We start from the raw sequence: 20,118 nt of genomic DNA on the forward strand, positions 1-20,118 counted from the left end.
CTGCGGGATGTGGGAATCCTGACAGTGAACAGGGTGCATGCAACAGAGTCCTCAACCAAAGCTGGGTGTCTTGGGGTGAGGGTAGGGGCAGTATGGGAAGGGCTAGACAACCACATTGAAGCAATGAGTAGAGCCTACCCTTATCCCGATGACCCTATGGAGTGTCTCACGGGGTGAGTAAGTAACCAATGAGGCAGAATAGATGTCTGTGGTGCCTAGAAGTCAGGTTACTATGGAGTCAGACTTGTAAGGCAGATACAGAGGTAGGCTAACTTGTGTACAGGACCCCAGGCAAGCAAATTCTGTTGTCTCTGATCACCAGACATCAGAGGGGGAGCGTGCACTGGTGGTGGCAGGTCAGGGTTGGGGCAGCACATGCAGTTCTCTGTGAGCCAGGAAAGGGACGCTTAGAAGTGACAACACACACAGACTAGACCTTTCTGTGCTACACATCATCAGACTCCATCATCAGACGTGCTGGGCATCAAGCAATGCTACAGGGTAGCGGTGGCAGGCAAGGCCCATCTGAGAGGGTGGAGTGTAGCCTCAGTCTACACTCAGGGAGGCCTGGAGAGCAGCCACTCCCACTAAGTACTTGACAAGAAGACACATGCCCACACAAGATGGCTCAGACACCAAAACCTGACTTGGGTAAAATCCCTGAGACCCAGACCCACATGGTGGAAAGGGGAAATCCAGCTCCTGGTAGCTGTTCTGGCTTCCCTGTGTGTGTTGTGGCAGACCAGGCAGGGTACTTGTCACTTACAATCCTCCAGGAAAGTACCCTGCGGTGGGAGGAGTCTGCGCCCGCGAGCTCCTGTGGCTTCCGACCTAGTGAGGCTAAGCCTGGGTCTTGCCTGCTTTACTCAAGGGTGTGGGGGAGGCTAAGAGAGACGAGTGGGGAGGCACAAGGAGCAGACGGGGCTCCTTTTCTTTTGGACAGAAGTCATACCACCCTGTTTCAGTAACCAAACTTCCCTCCAGCTGTGACCTACTTGTACTGGTTAACCAGGGTGAACCCACCAAAACAAGCCCCATCCTCACTAGGGTTTCCCCATGTGCGCAGTTTCTGCCTAGGCAGGGGCCAGCATGGTCATTCCCTTGTGCCCACTCAGACCACCCCTGACACTTTAGCATAATGAGTCTCTCCAAGTCAGGAAGGAACAAACAAGTACAAAGCCAGCTGTGTAGAAAAGGAAGTTGATTGTAGCGAGGCAAAGGGGGAACTCCTGAAATAGGACAGCAGTATGTGTGGCCCGTCTGTTCTGAGGTGCTAAGGAGAGGTCAGAGGAAGGTCTTTGTATGGTTAAGTGTGATGTGCCTCGGTAGGACCCCCACTGACGGGATTGAGGACAGCCAGCTCTGTCATACAGAACAGCAGCCACTGATGTCTTAAAATGCCAGTGAAGGAGTAGAGGCTTCAGGATGGCAGTGACACCCAAGAACCATGGCAAGTAAAGGTGGGAATGGATAGGGAAACAAGGCAGCTGAAAGAGGAGAAAAAGAGGCCACAGGAAAAGGAAAGGGGCCATTAGGGATGGGGTTGGAGGTGGATGTGTACAATGAAGAGCTGGATGGAGGAACTGACCCTCACACAGGACAAGAATGCCAGTACCTCTCCTGACCACAAAGCTCTCCGCCCTGCTGCTTGGTGCTTGTGGATACAGATCCCAGGGCACTCACCACAGGGATGTGCAGCTTGCTGAGGGGCTTGCCGTCCAGGAGGTAGGACCCCGTGTAGGTGACATACTCAGCATAGCACTGGGGGGCCTGCGGAGTGATGCAGCAGAGGATCTTCCGTTTCTCTTCGATCTTCTTTCTGATCTGAAGGTACTCAAAGTATGGGTTGGACCTGTCGCTGTGGTAGGGCTCAATGGCGTCCAGTTTAATTGCATCCACGATGGCTGCCAGCGTCTGCTGAATAACCTCGCGGGTCTGCTGTGTGGATGTGTTCAGCTGCTGCTGCAGCTGCTGACCAGACCGTTGGAAGCGCCGCTTGCGGGGGTGCTGGGCCTGGGCGTCCTCCTCCTCAGGGGCACGGCCCTTGGCTCTAGAGGCTGGGGCAGGCATTGAGTCCTTCTCTGTTGCGGGTATGCCCTGCTTGCTCTGGCTGGCCAGCATCTGGGCACGGTTCCTGGTCATCCGCTGAGGAACTTCTTCCACCTTGGGGGCCTTGGGGGCTTCGGATGTAGGTTTGGGCTCTGGGTCTGTAGCTTCTGGCTGAATGTTGCCTGGGGGCCCTTCAACAGCAGCCACAACACAGGCGGCCTCTGCACTGTTGGGTGCCTGTGCCAAGCCATCTGTGGTGGGTCCATCAGGGGCACAGCAGGGAGCAGCAGAAGGATCTTCAGCTTCAGTCTCTTCATCACCACCTCCTGCGGGGCGCTGCTGTTCAGGGGGACTGGGTGCTGGCACCAAATTGGAGATTGAGGCTTCGGGGGCACTGTCATCTGCCAGGACTTCTGTTTCCGCTGCAGCTTCTAGAACCACATCCAGCTTTGTCTCCTCTGAGGGCTCGGGCTCTGTGGAGAGCTGAGGGGATGCTTCCTGAGGAGGTGGGGCTGGTGGTTCCTCAGTTGTGGAGGCAGGGACATCCCCTCCACTGAGAACCCCCGTGGGGCCTGGAGGGCTCTCTACTGGAGGGGCAGGACTGGCCTCTGCAGTTTCTGCCTCAACATCTGAAGCATCTTTGGCCTGGAGAGGAAGCTCTGGCAGTGAGAAGGGCCCCAGGTCGAGGTCGTCCTCAGGGCTGGTAAAGGCCTCATGCCATGATACTGGTTCCACCTGGCTGAGGGCAGATATGCTATGACTGCTGTCTAGGAAGCTGCTCTCCAGGGGTCCCAGAGCCTCTACCTGAGCCACAGTAGTAACACTTGCAGGTTCAGGGGCTGTGTCCAGGGGTGCATCTGGGTGTGGCTTGCAGTTGCTGAAAAATGACTCCAGCCTAGTGGGGGCAGTGTAAGGAGCAGCCCCTTCTGCAGCAGCGATGGCCACTGGGATTGCTCCTGTCCCACCGTCTTTGACTTCTTCCAGGGCTGGCTCAGGGGCTGGCAAGGGGTAAGATCCCGGAGAGACGGGGTATGTGGGCTCTGCAGCACTGAAGGGTCCTGGGGTGGTGGAATGGAGGGGTTCTCCAGGGCAGAAATGTTTTGGGGATTCTGCAAACCTCTGTGGAGACTTTAGCATAAGCTCAGAGCCCACAGGCCAGCTGACAGGGGTTTCAGAGGCACTAGCAATAAGGGAGGAGGGAAGGGACTGCTCAGCAGCACTGTGCGTCCACTCGACGGGCTCCTCGGTGATGACCGTGTTGAAGGGGCCCTCATCCAGGGGCTCCAGATAGCTGGGCTCTGGGGGAAGGATGGCAGCTGTGGCTTGCTGGTCCTCTGTGGCATCCAGAGGTAGGCCCAGATCTGGGGGCAGGGCCCCTTCAATGGCTGGGGTCAACAGTTCACCTCTAGGGGAAGGGGAAGACTTTGGTGGTAGGTTGGAGAAGACGCTGTCTGGGGGCGGTGTGGCACTGACCACAGCGGTCGGTGGACAGTGCAGGGTGTCTACCTTGGGCGAGGGGATGCCGTAGTCTGGGGAGTAGTACTCGGGGGACAGGCAGGCAAACTTTTCTGCAGGAACGGGGGGCAGAGGAGCCTTTTCTTCCAGCAAGTGCTGTACTGGGGAATCAAAACTTGAGGCTGCAGGGACACTCTGCTGCCTGAACAGCTTGTCCCCAACACTGAATTCCTCTTCGGGTGTCCTTCTGATATCCACAGATATCGAGCGATAAAGGTTTGTGGAGATAGGCCTTGTGGGAGTCTGGCCTGCATTTTCTGCAACCACACTGGAAGCCACAGAGAACCTGTCAAAAAAGGGTGGAGAGCAGGCGCTGGTGGAAGTGGTGGAGACGGGCATCGAGTGCTGGGAGTCAGTGCAGTCGAAGACCAGGTCAGGGTAATCATCAGCACTGCATGATGGGGTTCTGGGTGTGTGCATCACCTCTTCATAGCTGGGGCATGACACTACTGAGGTGGGCGTGGGCACCCCAGTGGGTCGGCCCTGCTCAGTGCGGGGTGAAGCAGGCAGAACCTCCTTCAAGGGTTGTCCAGCCAACCAGTCTTTGGACTCTGTGCCTGGTCCAGAATGTGGCTTGCCTTCACCAGTGGGCAGCACGGGAGCCGGCTCCTTGACCTTCTTGTCCAGCCCCAGAGCTTTCTTGGAAGGGAAGTCTAGGCTCTTCTTGCGCCCATCATCCGTGGGCTTCTTCTCTTTGAGCTTGGGGTCTCCAGACCTGTGCCGCATCTTCTCCATCTGCTTCATGCGCTCCTTGTGCCGCTTGTGCCGCTCCTCGATCTCAAGGTCTTTCTGGGACAGCATCCTCTCAAAGCTGGTCATCATGAGGTCGCCATCTCCCAGGAGCTTCTCGCGGGGCCTGCTGTCCTTCTTGTTTGCGTCTCGGGATGGCAGAGGCTTGTCGTTGCCGTTGCTCATCTTCACGGAGTCGCCCTTTTCTCGTTCTGCGTTCTCCTTGAACTTCTCCTTCAGCTTGGCCTCACTGAGCTTCAGGCTTTCCTCTCTGGACTTCTCCTTAAAGCAGTTGGGAGGGTTGTCCTTGTCTTTGGCTGCAGGCTTTGGCTCATCCTTGTGATGTCTCAGGAACCCGTCTATATGCTTGTCCCTGTGTTTCTCCTTTTCTTCCCTCCATTTCTCCCTATGTTTCTCTCTCTTCTTCTTTTCTTTCAGGATGCTGATGGTACTTGACCCATACGGCTTTAACTCCTTCTCTAGTTTCTTGGCAGGTTCTCTCTCAGAATCGTTTCTGTCTTTCTTCTCTGAGGAGAACAGTTCTATAGCCTTATCTAGGTCCTCTTCCGTGTCTGCTTTTGTTGTGTAGGAACCCCCAAAAGCCTCTGCATCCGCGAAGTCCTTCTCGTACTGGCTGGCGTCCTTCCTGCCGCCGCCGCCGTCCTTGTAGTCTTCGCCCTTCTCTTTCTTGTCAGCCTTCTCCTTCTTAGCTCTCTCACGCTCGTGGCTTTTCTTAGAGGAAGACGAGGAATGCCTGTGCCTCTCCCTCTCCCTCTCCTTCAGTTTCTCTGAGAGGCAAGTGCTCTCCCTGGCCTTGTCCTCTGCTGGGGGCTCAGAGAAGGACACTTCCAGGAGCGTGCTCAGGCTGGGTTCCTGGCCATGGTCAGCAAAACTGTCAGAGGAGACCTCACTGATCTTGTCATTGGAGTCCTCCCGGTAGTCATGCAAGGCCTCTTCCTCCAGCTTCTCCAGCAGGCTCTTCTCCACATCAGGGCCTCGGGAAGACTTTCTCTCCCGGGAATGGTCCTTCTCTGGCTTCTCCTTGTGTTTACTCTTTGCCTTGTCTTCAACAAAGTGCTTCTTTTCTACCTTCTCAGGGAGTTTCTGTTTATTCTTCTTTTCTGGGGCAGAGTCAACAGAGGCTCTGTCTTTCCTTTCCTTGTATTTCTCTGCACACTCTTTATCTTTCTTTTCTTTGTGCTTCTCGAAGATCTTTTCCTTCTTGTCCTTTCCCCCTTCCGCAGCTCCTCTGTCCTTCCTCTTTTCCTTGGGCTCTTTGTCCCTTGGTTTTTCTGTGTGCTGCCTGTCGGAGGAGGCCTTCCTGTGCCTATCTGAGGGGTGTTCTCTTCCATCTTCCTTCTCCTGCAGGCTCTCCGCTCGCTGGCTGTCACCGGTCTCTCCAGTCTTGAAGCTGCTGGCCACGCACTCCTCTTTCTCATCCTCGCTCTCATCGGTGAATATGTCTGCGATGTACCAGCTCTTCTCCTTTCCCTTCCTGTCGTCCTTTCTCTCTGAGAAGTCTTCTGAGATGAGGCTGGAGAACGCCTTCTCTTTCTTTTCTCTCAGTTGGTCAAAGGGGGTTTTCCTGTCTTTGCTGTGTGTGTCTTTATGCTTTTCCTTGCCGTCTTTCTTCTCTTTAAAGCATTTTTCAAATTCTTTGTCTTTCTGACACTTCTCGAGGATAGACTTCTCGTTTCTCTCCCTCTCACCGGACTTATCTTTGTATTTCTCTGCCCTGCCCTTTTCCTTCCTGTCCTTTTCTAGGGCATCCTTTTTCTCTTTTTCCCGTGCTGCATGGGGCCGTTCCCAGGGCTCCAGGGTCTTGGTGAAGTCACAGTCTGACTTGTCCTTGAAGGTGCTATCACAGCCACACTCCTTTAGGTCCTCCCTATGCACCTCTTCAGACCGAATCCGCCCATCCCTCCGCTCCCGGGAGCCCTCTAGGGTGTCCCTCCTGTCCCGGCCCCCTTCTGCAGACTCCCGCCTTTTCTTGTCCTTCTCAGAGAGGTAGCTGGGGAAGCTTCTCTGCTTTTCTGTGTGGTCTCTCCTCTTCTCAGAATTCCTGTCTACACAGTCCCTGTCTCTCTTCCGGAAGAAAGAGTCTCTGAAATCTCGCTTCTCCCGGGTCTTGTTGTCACGCTTCTTTTCCTTACTGTCTTCTTTGACGGTTTCCAGGATAAGTTTGGCCACTGAGTCACTCTTGATGTCTCTGTAGTCTGTCACTGAGTCCCAGCTATCCTCTCCTTTGAAATCAAAAGAGGAGTCTGACAGGTCAGAAAACCACCTCTCTTGCTGGTCATCAGAGAGGCTGAACTTGGTGTCCTCGTGGTCCAGAAACTGGCTTTTGTTACAGTAGTCGTCAAAAGCAGCGTCGTCCCTGCACAGCTTTTCCTTCTTGAGCTTCTCTTTGTCCTCTCTGAAGGCCTTCTCCTTCTCCTTGGAGACCTCCTTCATGTCGTTCTTCTTTTCTAGCTTGAACGGTCGATCTTTGGACTTTTTCTTCCTTTCTTCTTTGTACAGTCTTAATTTCTCTTCCTTAGGAGACTTCTCCTTTGTGGATCTCTCCCTCTCTGTTTTACTGGGACGGTCTCTTTCCTCTCGGAAAGCTCTGCTGGTGTCTTTGCTGACGTCCTTCATTCTCTTGAGGGCTTTCTCATCCTTAAAGAGCCACTCTTTATCCTCCGACTTCGTCTTACTGAGTTTGTCTCTGTCGTGTTTCAGCACTTTCAACTTATTTTCAGTGGAGACGTCGTTCTCGAGGAGGATGGCCTTATCGGGCTTTTGCTTGGAGTCCTCATATTCATATGTAAAGCTTTTCAGTTTAAGTTCTTGGCTGACAGAACATGGTCCTTTCTCCTTGTGTTTGTGTTTGTGTTTCGTCTTGTGTTTTTTGACCACCTTCCCTTCCTTGTCCAGCTTGGGGACAGCCCCGTCTGCACAGGGGTGGAAGGTGCCTCTCCTCTCCGGCATGCTCTGCAGGCTGCCCCTTTTACGGTGCTCCTGCTTCCTCCTTGTAGGCTTCAGAGATTCCACACTGGAGCCCTCGGAGGAGCAGTCAGACTCACTGGTCAGTCCCGTCCTTGAGGAGTCTGACAAAGAACTCACCTCAGACCAGGCTGGAGAAGAAATGGCTTTCCAATTGTCAGTGCGCCAGTGCTTAGTGTGCTGGTCAGTGTGGCCAGAGCTGTGTTTCTGGGCCACAGCACTACCATGAGACGAGGTGGAGGAGGCAGACAGTGAGCTGAACAGGGAAGGGTCCTTCAGCACCAGTGGGGACCCCTTGAGGCAGCCTGAGCTCCCAACAGAGTCCCCGTCATCCTCCTCACTCTCTGAGGACTCGCTTTCTGACCCAGAGGAACAGAACTTGTCACTCCTCTTTCCAAACCGAACTTCCTTCCCTTTTGTTTCTTTCTTTCGCTTCTTTTTCAATTTATTTTTTTCTTTTTGCTGCCTAGAACTAGAAGACTCTCGTGCCTTACTACTAGGTAGCATTGTGTGTGCTGACAGCCTCAGTTTCTCTCCAGCCCCTATGGAGGCACTCACATCCTCCTCGTCTGATGTGTCTGACAAGATGCGATGGGCCGCCTTCTTTGGTGCGAGCGTGTTGTTTTTGGAGTAACTCCTCACTTCCATTTTGGGTATGGAGATGAAGCTGTTGGACTTGGCTTCCCTCCTATAGTCTTTCTTCAGCAAGTGCTTGTCATCCACCGGGGGGACCCTGTCTTGCTCGTCATCCTCGTCAAACTCGTACTCGTCCTTGACAGGGGTCACAGTTTTCTGGGGCTCTGGGTTCTTAGCCTTAAGCTTGAGGCCTTTCTCAAACTCAGAGTCTGTGTTATTGCCATCGACGGAGCTGGAAGGTGCAAAGGATGGGGCATCCTCTTCTTCAGAGCTCTCTGTTGGGAACAGGAAGGGAGATGTCAGGCAGACCAGCACCATTTTCCTACCGTCAGTTAAGGACGCTCTGCACCTGTGCTGGGAACAGGCCTCCCCCAGGCATGGGTGCCCAGGAGGGGAAGCCGGACGGCTCTGCTTCTCAAGAAGCACTTTACTTTAGTCACATCTGAGGCCAATCACAGGCAGAAGGAACCCACAGGGCTTTGTGAGAGACAAGGCTGGTATCTCAGCAGACAGAGTACAGGCATCTTGGCAGTGAGGTACCCTGGCAGAACTCCTGTATCTGGAAGTTCCTGAAGGCGCCAGCCACCTGAGGAGGCTTGTAGACCCTGTGTTGCAATCTGCAGGGGAATACCATATGTAGACACTGCATGGTGCTCCCTCACCAGGCAGTACGGAGCCCCGCCCGCCCACTGCATGGTCTGCGGGCCTGGCTTACCAGTAGAGCTTTCCTCACTGGAAGTGTATGTGCCTTTGCCTAACAGGAGATTCACCATCGTTGGGGAATTGGCTACTTTCAACGGTGTCTCGCCTTTTCTGTTGCTTTGCTGAGGATTTCCGCCATATCGTAACAACAACTTCACCACCTACAAAACATCAATGATGGCATTAATAGACTATTTGAGAACTACTGTTACCCTGCCATGCCTGTAGCAGGCCATGGCTCATCCTAACCCCTGTTGTGGGGCTGCTGTCTTCTTTTGTGAGAGACTGCACAGGCTCCCCTTCAAAAGCAGGTCACTTCCGGTTTTCTCCTCTCTTTGATGTGCTACCTCTTTCCCCAAATCTTCTCACAACAGCAGCTCCCCTTTCCAAGAGAGAGCTGGTCAGCAGCAGCTCCCAAAGGTGGGTACATTGGGGACTGGGGGATGGGAAATAGAGAAAACAAAGACCACATTTCTGTAAGCCGGTTTATTTATTTTCATTTACATTAGAGAATAAGATAAGTCCTTCCTTGCTTGATTTTTACATGCATAAAGATGGTTACAGGGTGACAGAAACATTCAAGGTGACATTTCAACAGCTCTATTCAGCCATTTATCAGCATATGCCTTACTCAACTCCAGTGCAAACATCCAGTTTCAGTCTATCCTCAACTTCAGTTCAAGCTTTAGCATATGCTCTTGTCACTCAGACTGTCCCAGTTCAAGGTGTCATCACCATGGAGAGTTTTATCACATGTGAGTTCTACTGCTGCTCTACCAAATCACCACAACTGTCTTACAGCCGCAGGAGTCAGGTTCATGCTTGGCTGTCATCAAGGCGTAGATAAGGCTGGCTGGTTCCTTCACTGTGGGCTGCTGTCAGGATTGGTTCCTGCAGTGCGGGACCAAGGCCTATGCTTCCCTGCTGTGGTCGGCAGTCAGTGCCCTCTGTGACTGTCCCCTAAGCCCATGCGGGCCACGCTACCAGGCCTACTATCCTTCTGTCTCCTCCATCCAGGAAGAGAGAACTACACCGTATATTCTCTCAGGCCACTGTTCTCTCGCTCAGTTTACTGTGTTCCTATAGCTTGTGACATTTTACATAATTAAAGAAAGAAGTTAAAACTCATGGATGTATGAAGACTTAAGAGAGGGGCTCTCCCTTTCCAGTTTTATCACCGGTCAGTTCACCGCAGCTTTACCCAAACTACCCACCTTCCATGGTATTCCTTTACAAGTCTCAGACATTGTGTAAACCCTTTCAGTATGTTTTTCTAAAAGGATTCTTAAAAAAAAAAAAAAAAAAAAAAAAAAAAAAAAAAAAAGAAAAACCAGCAAACACATAAACATCATGTCATTCATTATCTTAATATTAAATCTAAAAATCTATCTATATAAAACATTTTTTTCATTCAGTGATTTACTGTGCACCACTGGGTTCTTGAGAGCTGTAGGCTCTGGCAGCTTTCAAAATACCCAGGCCTGAGCTGCTTCTTTAGCAGTGTGACCTCTTCGGTTTGTAGCTATTCTACCCCCTCAAAGTGATCTGGTAAAGAAACCCATTCTCTTGTAGAGAGGTAATGTCCTGCCTCTCTTAGAGGCTTCCTCCCTGCTGTGGACCTACAGGAAGCGCTTTCTCTGAGGATGAAGCCATGACCTACCCACCACAGTGATCTAACTGTGACTATAACCCTATGCTGACTCTATGCTTCCCCAGACTCTGGACTAACTTGGAGAGGACCAGCAGCAACTCACACAGCTGTCCATCCATGCAGACAGCAGAGCCAGTACCGTGCAGCCACCACAGTGCTAGTTGTCAGAACTGAACCTCTCAGTTCTGGGTACTGGCCTAGGGCAGAAGGGACCACTAGGCCTGAAGGCTGGAAAGGGGGTTGGGGGGGAGGGGGTAAGCGGGGGGAGAGACATGGACAGGGGACAGCAACATTGACAACACAAAACTTGCTTCCCAGTATCAGAAGGTCAGAGCTAGAACAGAGCAGCCACAGAGCTGCAGGGAGGTGCCAACCTTGTAGTGCCCGTTGTTGGCGGCGTCGTGCAAAGGCGTGTCATCGTCCAGGCCCTTAGTGTTCACCTCCGCACCAGCGGCTAACAGCTGCTTGGCGATGTCATAGTAGCCCCGGTTACATGCCTCGTGCAGTGCAGTCCAGCCTGCAAACAGAAACTTGGGGTATTTGTTATGTAATCCCTGGAAGCTTCACCCCTGCCTAAACAAACTGTGGTGCAACTGTGGTACCCAGAGAAGGTGCCATTCTTTTCTAAATTGTGGTGCTTTGCATAATGAACATCTAGCCTGCTAACTCTGCAGATTTGTAACTTGTGGAAATAACTATATATGGGGAGTACAGGTTAACCGCCATAGCCCACAGTCAGAAAGTGAAAACTATTTTAAAATAATGTGGTGTATTGGGCAGAGTCGGAGTATCGTGGACTCTAAGGCTGAGCACACTGACTGATCCCACTGTGTCACATCATGGTGTTGGGAGCACATTTCACAAGGCAGCCGAGTGCTCTAATCACGAAAGTCACTCAGCTTTAACTATACCACATGTGGGAAGGCACCTCTACTTATCCCTAGTCCAACCTCTGTAGGAAACAGCAAGTGTGCTTAGTCCGCAGCAGACTGGCCTCTGCTGGAACACTTTTAAAACACCACCTCCTGGCCTTGTGGTAAAAACATGGAAAGAAATATTGAAGAAAGAAACCCCCCCCCCCCCCCCAGAAAAAAACCCAAAATCCTGAAATACTTTTCCAGGGACACTAGCTGAGCAGCAAATCACACTGTGTGGATGTGCAGTCAGGTACAGAAACCAACCATACTCCGGGACAAACACACTTCTTCCCGTGTTCTGGGACTAGAGGCAAGGGGCCCACCCTCAGGGCTCAGCATTGGGACATCGGGACCCTGCCAGAAAGCAAGCTGATCAGGAGCAGCCAAGACTTACCTGCAAAGTCCTTGACATTAACGTCTGCGCCCTCACTGATGAGCTCCTTGATGCGCCGGGCATCACCTCGAATAGCTGCTCGGTGCAGGCGCGTCTCTCCTCGCTCATTTCTCTTATTCACCTTATCTTTGGTTTTTGAGGCGGAGTTGGGGGTCCCCTTCTGACACACTGTAGACTGGGAAGGGTGCTTTGGTGTGGTGTCTACTGCAGGGCAAGGAGGGAAACAGCAGGGCATTACAGAAGGCAGTTTTGTCCCATGGGAGCCTCAAGACCCAACCACGTTCATTCGTTATGGAAAGAGGACCCACACAGGACCTCTCTGTCTAGGGAGCCGCCCGCTCGGGTGCCCGAAGCTCACCTGGACTATTTGCAGACTCCTCGGCGGTCATCTGCATGAGCAGAGCCACCTGCTGACGCTCAGAGAGCGGGTATCCAGCTCGGATCCCAGACAGCCCCATGCCGAACAATAGCCCGGACTTTCGGGGAACAGGTTCCTTCTTGATCCTCTTCCGTTCAGGACCCTGCTTCTCTGTGTGGCGGGTGAGGGAGAAACGAAGGGGAGACTTCATGCCCAATCCTCAAAGCCAGATTTTTAACTAAAGTTACAGAGCCCCTTCATTCCACCCAACAGCCTACAGAGCAACAAGGAAGGCCTGTGAGGGAAGTGACCGTGCTGGGAGCACTGGCATCACCCCACTCTGTGAGCAGTAGCTGTGAGACACAGTGTAAATACCCTGCTGTCAGCCCATCAGATCTAAGTCTCGGTCTCCACCAACCACTTGCTCCCTACAGGCACCACACACGAAGGCAGTAGGATGGTTCAACACCACTGACCTGGCCCACACGGCACAGGTCTCTGTTATTAACATGTGTCTGCATTTAAACTCCTTCCCAGCCCTCCTCCAAACAATGCACATATAAGATGGCAGACAGTTTAATATATGTAAATAAATCAAGGCCAACTTGTCAGTACTGTACCTTTCTTCTTGCTTCTAGGAACCTCCATTTCATGCCATGGTGCTTCGAGGACCGTACCAGCCTTGCAGTACCACAACATGGACTGAGCTGGAGGCATCTAAAGGCATCAACACAGAGCACTAACAAGAACGACGTAACAGCTCGGCTGCTCCATCTAAACCGCCGCCTAACGAGCAGGCCCTGGGCGCCTCTGACCAGTGACAAAGTGGCCTGCCAACCTCTACTGACTGTGCTGCTGCTGCTGCTCTGAAGAGGTAGGGCGTGACTTGGGAACACAAAGGCTGTCACTTTGAGTCCTACCTTGCTGCGCCCTGTCCTGTGGAGACGTGGAGTAAGTCCCTGAGCAGGGTCGAGAAGGACTCAAGGTGCCGCAGGCCGCAGGGTACAGAGCCGAGGGCCAGGAGGGCCGATCGATGTGTTAATGATCTCTTACTGCTACTGCAGGACTTTTCTGCCTTTCCATCCAAGAAACCCTCTGCAGGGTGAACTGGCCTCGGGAAGTGACACTCTAAGAAAGTAGCGCACACGACTGTCCCTGCACTGGACTCTGCTGTGGAGCTACTTTGGCTCCATCAATGCGTTCTTTCCCTCTGTCCCAGCTGGTGTCTCCAGGCCCCCAAACCATCCGACACTTTCCTACTGCGTTTTCTGACAAACTCTTCAGACTGCCTTCTTAGAAACTATATTTGTGGCTTGGTGACTTAGAAGGTTTTTTTAATGTTACAGGCCTGTAGGCAGTGACATGTGCCTGTGTAACAATCCACAGTAAAACTCCCCTAAACACTTTAGGCCACCACCAGCTAGTTTTAAATAAGCCATGATATACAGATATGAGAAAATTAAAAAAAATATTAAGAATATGAGAACAAAGTCTCAGAAAACCATGCCACCCTCACAAGACACAGTATGATATACCCCTGTTGATGGCATTTGCTATTTACATAATAACTCCAAGAGGTAAAATATGGTTGGTACAGTGCAGGCTAGTGTGTCTTCACATCATAAAGCATACTTCATTTTTTTAAAGTTTGGCTCAATATAGAGTCTGAATCAATATAGAGCCTTCCAATCCTGCCAACTATGTTAGAGGCGGTATTTTTGTTTTGTTTGTTTAAAAAACCAGGGTCTCAGATAGCCCAGGCTATAATGCCCCATCCTTCTGCCTCAGCCCTCACAAGAGCCAGCACTGTTCGCATGCACTGACATACTGATGTGCTTTGTTTTTTGAGCGCGACAGCATCTCTGAACCAAAAGGACTGGCCTGCCTCTGCCTCCTGAGATTACAGCACTTCGCAGTTTTTAAGATAACAAAGGAACCAGTGAACTGTACCAGAAGGGCAGTCTGAGTAAATGTACCCTTTGGCAAGTCATTCAAAGGCTCAAGGGTGAGACACTACCACCCTGTCTTGGCTTTTCCTTGTGGGGAAACTAAGAGCAGCACAGGAGACCTGCTTATCCTGCAGAACAGCTGCTGCCAACAGTGCGCTACTGACTACTGGCTCTGCTCCCCTCCCACTGAAGAACTTGGTCCCTGAGCACAGCAACTTCTTACACAGCCGAACAACTTAAACTTCATCAGATTTACTTGTCTAAATGGGAATGGGGGAGTGGGAATGTGATTTCCTCACAGTCCAAGTCTCTTCACTGCAAATTTAACTTTTTCTAAACATGCAACAACTGGCACCCACAACTGTCCAATTTCACTCCCCAGCCTCCAGGGCTGGCAAACCTGAGTGCTCACCAGACTGAGATAATGTTATCAGACTTCTGGGTAAAAGTTGGACACCAAAGAAGCCCCCCAAAGGACAATGGGCTCAGAACAGTGTGGCTCTGAACACACCCAGGCTTAGTGTGTCCAAAGCATCTGGACTACCTGACGTGGACATGGGCCTGTGCCCCTCACCTCACAGCCCCCATCAGATGCTAAAAAGCCTGGCAGTCCAGAGGGTGACCCAGCTCCACAGACAGTGTCACAGTTACATTACTGTCTGTTGGAGGGAAGCAGGAGAAATCATTAATTCCTGCAGAAACCAGACCTCTTTTGGCATTCTGACTTTTGTTTCTACTACTCAAATGAAGAGAGACTTCATGTGAATTCCAAATTGTGTCTGCTAAACTGCTAAATAGAACACTGCCAGCTCCAAGGTGACATTGACTATGGCACAGTTGAATGAGGGCCGTCCAACTGGATCCAATAATCCCCCTTTAAAGCTCTGCTGTTTAGTCTCTGCTTTGGGCAGATACAAGGGGAATGTGGTGGTGCTCCGTTTTTCTGCAATATCTTTCTTTGCACCCACATATTTCATGCCAGACATCTGAGGTAGTGTTTTATCACTCGGCTGGAAAACACCGACTGGATGTTCACCTACTGACCTTCACCTGGCACAGCTGGTGCGGCCTGCAGGAACGTGGACACAGCTGCACTGGCAGCCTGTTCTGACTGACTACTTCCTGCCATTGCATCCACTGGAGGAAAGGCAGTGAGGACAGAGTGTGCTTTCCCAGAGCAGATTCTTTGATTGAAAGGACAACAAACCCAGCTCCTTTGAGTGCCTATGGCTCTCCCAATGCTGTAGTGGTCTGTTCTGCTCACCTGAAGTTCATATATCCTCAGTACGGGAACTGGCAGCAAATGCCCCTCCTACCGACTCCTACTCTTCTCTTGTTACCGCTCATTGTGTCAGCTCTCCTGTGCCTGACTCTATCCCTGTAGCTCCAACCATTACCCTTCCTCTCCACCTCAGGAGATGTCTTCAGCTACAATGAAGTCACTGACTGTTCTGTCAGTGTTTGTGTGTGCAGGTGTATACCAGAGTATGTCAAAGGTCAACCTTGGGTGTCCTTTCAGGCATATTCATCTTTATAATATACTGCACCCGGGCCTCTCGCTGGCCTGAGGTTTTGCCAAGTAGGCTAGGCTGGCCAGCCAGTGAGTTCCAGATGTCCACCTATCTCTACTTTTCCAACCTTGGGATTACACACTTGTCACCTCAACCTACAACCTCGCATTTGTACCCAGGTTCTGGAGATTAAATTCAAGCCCTCATATTTTTCCTAATGTTATCTAATATCTAATAAACAATATAGTCTGGCCATTGAATTTTTAATTTAACTGATAACTTTCGTGGTGCTATTTTGAAATAGCAGTAAATTCCTGGTAGGTGCCAATGAAACTCTCCAGAGAACAGCTTCCTACCCCTCATTCCTACCATGAATAAGGCACAGCAAACAACAAAACAACAACAGAAACAAATCCCGCCCTTCCCAACCAAGCATCCGACCAAGTCTTCCAGTAATTTAGCTACAGTATTTCTGGTCACAAAGTCCCAGCTGACACATACTAGCTCATCAGTTGCAAAAAGGACTTCGACAACCTTACTTAACCTGGGTTTCAATTCTAGCACAGCAGGTAGAGGGCTCATCAGAGCGTACCTCTCAGCAGTCCTCCTGCAGCACACCCCCACGGAGTAACAGTGCTAATGCACTCCTGACTTACTGATGTCTTTTTCTTTAGTATTTAGGGAAGCCATAACTAATCATGTGCTGAGAGATAAGCAACCCCACCCCACAGTCCTTGTTCCTAGATTCTTCTAGTCCTTGTTCCCCTTGTCACCTGCAGCATGGCAGTGAGGCCAGACTCAAGTCAGACAGTGACTTAGCTTCTCTGACCTCTGCAGATCGTTTCCCCAAGTTCTACCTGAGGGAACAGTGGTCGTCACTGTACACTGCTCGCACAGAACCACACGAAATACAGGCCTGCTTGCAGATCGTTCAGCAGAGCATGAGCGATCCAGACAACAGTCAGCACAAGTCTACAACTGTCACTTACTCTGGCTTCACAAAGCCATGCTGAAGATGGAAAAATACATAAAACAGAAAGTTGAGACACTAAGGCCTGACCAACATCCTGCTGGGATGGACCCGAGACACTGGCAGCTGGGAGCAGAAACCCTCCTAATATTGAAGGGTTTCTGAAACTGATCCTGACAGGGGCAAAAGCAGTACAAGCAAGGGTTCAAGTCCCTCAGTATAGAGCTGGGACCACAATGTCTGGTCCTGAACTTGCCTGCTGCTACTCCTTAAGTAACTCTGCTGTGCTCTAGTCCCAAACACCTTTCACATTGGCTCATTTTGATGTCCCACTGCTATACATGCTAAACAATAGTCCTGAGCCTTGGTAGCCAAACACTAAGGGTTTGCCTACCAGAACAACTATGACTTTTCTTTGCTGGTCCACAGTTCTTTGAAGAAAAGATGCACAGGACAAATGGCTGAGAAATACACCAGACCAACCACCAACTCTTACTCAATGCTTACGTAAAGCATTTTACTTGGATCTGTTTCTTCACAAGCAGTTACAATGTGGTTATTAGGCTAATCTCAGAATCCTCACTGGGCAATCACTGCCTGCTGGGCTGAGGCTGCCAAGCCAGAAGTCACCATATTCTCACAGCACTTTTCTGGCCACACCCCTAGCCAGTGAGTCAGTGACGTGGCAGACAGGATGCAGACTCCACACTCATTTGCCATGGTCTAGCATCTGTCAACATGCATGCATGTTAAGTCCTTCTAGTGAGCAAGGGGATGGAAAAGCCTCATTAGTACACACTACCTCTTACACCAAGCATCCTGAGTTCCATACATTTCCACACAGCTAATGGCAAGAGACTTAAAAAAACAAACAAACAAACAAACAAACAAAACAAAACAAAACCCAAAGAATAACTGAGGATCAAACCCCGAGGAATGAACACTTAACCAAAGGTGTAAGATCTGTGAGTTGGTGCGCTCCATGAATCCCCAGAGAAGAGGCTTGCTCAAAGGTACAAGCACTGTAAGAACGCCTTAATTCTCTTCCTTCTTCCAAAGAAGCACTGGTTACTGGGACAGACAGTTTTTGGCTCCAATACTCCTTTGACTACGATACATGCAATGGGGTAGGTGGTTTCTGTGTGAGCTTAAATTAGTGGGAAATTTTCCAACATAAAATAGAGGCAGAATAGTATCACAAATCACGTAATTCTATAATGAAGGCTTTTTTGTTTTTAGGAAGCCCTAGGTGGCCTGTGACTCACAGGATCTACTGCTTCCCAAGCATCAGAATCAGAGTTTGTGAAACCTCACCAGGCCATGTCAGTAATTCTGCTGTGACTCTACAGGGAGACTAGACCAAGAGCTTTTCTTCACCAGGTCAAGGTGATATGTGTGGTCAGTCACAAAGACCTGGTCTGGAAGAGGCCCCAAGGAAGTGGGGATGGTCTCAGATTTTAAGGCGAGAGCACCGGCTCTGGGCTGCCTGGGTTTTCCTATTACTTACTGACAATCACATTGTCAGAATTACGTTCCAGCCTCGCCAGTGTCACAGGGGTCAACTGTCCTTTGTTAAAAATGTAGCTTCCTAGTCTCTTCCCCTGTGCTACTAGTCCTAACACAGGCATGTTCTGGGCATGCTCCGGTCCAGAGCTTCTGGGCATTATGATGGGTGGTAACTATGTTCCATTTTATGTCTACCTGAGTGTCCACAGCATCCAGAGGCTGCACAAGCACCACCACGCTGATATACAACCTTGGGAGGGCAAGCTTTGATCAGGATGACTCACAACAGACACAACTGTATTGTTCTTGGCAGGATGCCCTCAATCCTGACTAAGCATGTGCATCAGGGTCTGGGAAACAGGAAAACATCTAAGACCAGTCAGCCGCCTGACACTTGAGGGTGCAGTAAAGGAAGCTCACTATTTGCTACTGGGAATCCTTACTGGTGAGGGTGGGAAGGTAACCCTGTGTTACTGGGGTAGGCCACATCTGTCATCTAGGATGAGTGCTAACATGTACATTATCAGCAGAGGGCGCTGGAGGGACACTCTAGGGTCAAGCTGTTTGCCTGGGACATTGCATTTGTCTGTAATAACCTTTCAAAGCTGGAATGTGACTGAGTCACACACCTCCAGGGAGGTCTGACAACCCTATCAAGATGACCAGAGAGATCCTATCTTGGTCGCTATTTCATCAAGTTAAAAATCTTGCAGATGTCAGCACTTTTACAGCTTCCAGAACTCTGAGCAGGGGAAAATATCAATCCCATAATTCTTTCCTCACACATTTTTGTAGACTGTCCATGCTGAATGTGGTGGGTGCCACTGCATAAGACCCTGCCGACAAGATGTTTGCCACACACTCCACCATACCCCATTTCTAAGTCAGCACTGCATCTCTGGGTGGGAGAATAACGTCCAACACCACCTTGGGTGTCTGGTTCACCAAGTATAGAGAAAGAGTATAAGAGTGGGGGGGGGGGGCTGCCGACCCTCTAAAGCTGTACTGCACACCAATGCACACTTCCTGCACACTGCACTTCCTTCAGTCCTCGGGATGGAGCGCAAAAGGATCCAAAGTTGGAAACCAGCCCAAGAACACTCACGAAACCCATCTCCAGGTACGGAGAGCTGGGCCCTCTGCCTGTCTCAGGTCCTGGTGTAAACATGGCCTGATAGCACACCCAGCGGAGGCCGAAGGGTGGTGCAGTGGTGAGAGCCTCACAGAGACACCTGATCAGACAAGAGACAGGATCAAGACTTCCATCACCTGCCACAAGCCACAGCACTGTGCTAAGCCGTGCAAGCTCCACCTTAGTAACGCACTACGTAGGACATCAGAGAAATGTGTGGCCATTTCAATCCCTACAGACACTATTCACACACACACACCCCTCTGAAACAGGTCTGATGTGGTCTTCTCTGACTATGTCCACAGAACCGTGCAGTCCTCTACTCCACCCCATAGTCTTTCCACTACGGCAGAACAGGCAAGCCTGCTATCCGCACCTATATGTCCACCATGAGTGCCCACACACTCCTGCTTTTCATTAGAAGCATCTGTGACAGAGGTGGAACATCCATCCCTGTCACATCTCTGCAAACCTCCCAAACAAATTACAGAGTTGTGTGTATCAAGCCACAGAACCTTAAATCCTAGGCACAGATAAGCCGCTTAGTGTCATCTCTGAGTCCTGTGGGCATGGCCAAGTGTGCCAGGTTTCTGGAAGGCAGCTTCACTCCAATGCCCTCGGCATCCTGCCTCATGCCCATGATACTGCCTCAGTGTGCACTCCTGAGTCCGTGATACCAGAAATGAAGCCAAGCGCTCTCAGTTGGTTCACCCCAGACCTCCTTTGCCATAGATCCCATAGGCCTTTAAAAAAGAAAAAAAGAGGGAGGGGGGACCACTGGGGTAAGAAATGACCAGTAGAGTGGAGTCCTGTCTGCGAACAAGGATCATCAAATACAGAAGACAGGCAAGCCAGCAGTATCAGAGACCAGGGTTCTCCCTGAGCAGCCCAAGACAGAATTAGACTGAGAATATACACATGAAGGGTACTTACTGACCCTGACCCCGATACATGTGCACATATACTTCTGTTCTGCACTCTTAGACCTAGCCACTCTTAGGAGGACTACACCATCTGCCTCACTTTCATGTTCTGCCTGTTTTTCTGCTACACGTCCATGTGCCTGGTAGCTGTGTGCTCTGTGTGAACTTCTGAGAAGTATACCCAGGGCATG

The 20,118-nt window shown here is 50.8% G+C and overlaps 1 protein-coding gene and 1 long non-coding RNA gene across 15 annotated transcripts in view; one reads left to right on the forward strand and one right to left on the reverse strand.

Annotated features, from left to right (window-relative positions):
* The window catches only part of LOC147999499 (uncharacterized), a 31,339-nt gene extending 15,690 nt beyond the window's left edge, over positions 1-15,649 (forward strand). The window contains exon 2 of the long non-coding RNA XR_015644230.1: positions 12,575-15,649. This is a non-coding gene — a long non-coding RNA (uncharacterized LOC147999499). The remainder of the gene's footprint in view (positions 1-12,574) is intronic.
* Positions 1-20,118, reverse strand: part of Ankrd11 (ankyrin repeat domain 11) — a 158,658-nt gene that overhangs the window by 4,808 nt on the left and 133,732 nt on the right. For 2 of the 14 annotated variants that reach the window (XM_087594981.1, XM_087594982.1), the window contains 6 exons: positions 12,557-12,653; positions 11,937-12,107; positions 11,579-11,779; positions 10,642-10,784; positions 8,630-8,777; positions 1,684-8,189 (listed from right to left, as the gene is read on the reverse strand). In XM_087594981.1, the coding sequence (XP_087451107.1) occupies positions 1,684-8,189; positions 8,630-8,777; positions 10,642-10,784; positions 11,579-11,779; positions 11,937-12,107; positions 12,557-12,653 (7,266 nt within the window). Of the gene's footprint in view, positions 1-1,683; positions 8,190-8,629; positions 8,778-10,641; positions 10,798-11,578; positions 11,783-11,936; positions 12,108-12,556; positions 12,654-20,118 lie in introns of all 14 variants that reach the window. The other 12 variants (XM_087594978.1, XM_087594979.1, XM_087594983.1 and 9 more) reach the window with 7 other exon arrangements.

The sequence above is a fragment of the Rattus norvegicus genome, chromosome 19, assembly GCF_021556685.1.
Source record: "Rattus norvegicus strain SHRSP/BbbUtx chromosome 19, alternate assembly SHRSP_T2T, whole genome shotgun sequence".
NCBI classification, from domain to species: Eukaryota; Metazoa; Chordata; class Mammalia; order Rodentia; family Muridae; genus Rattus; species Rattus norvegicus.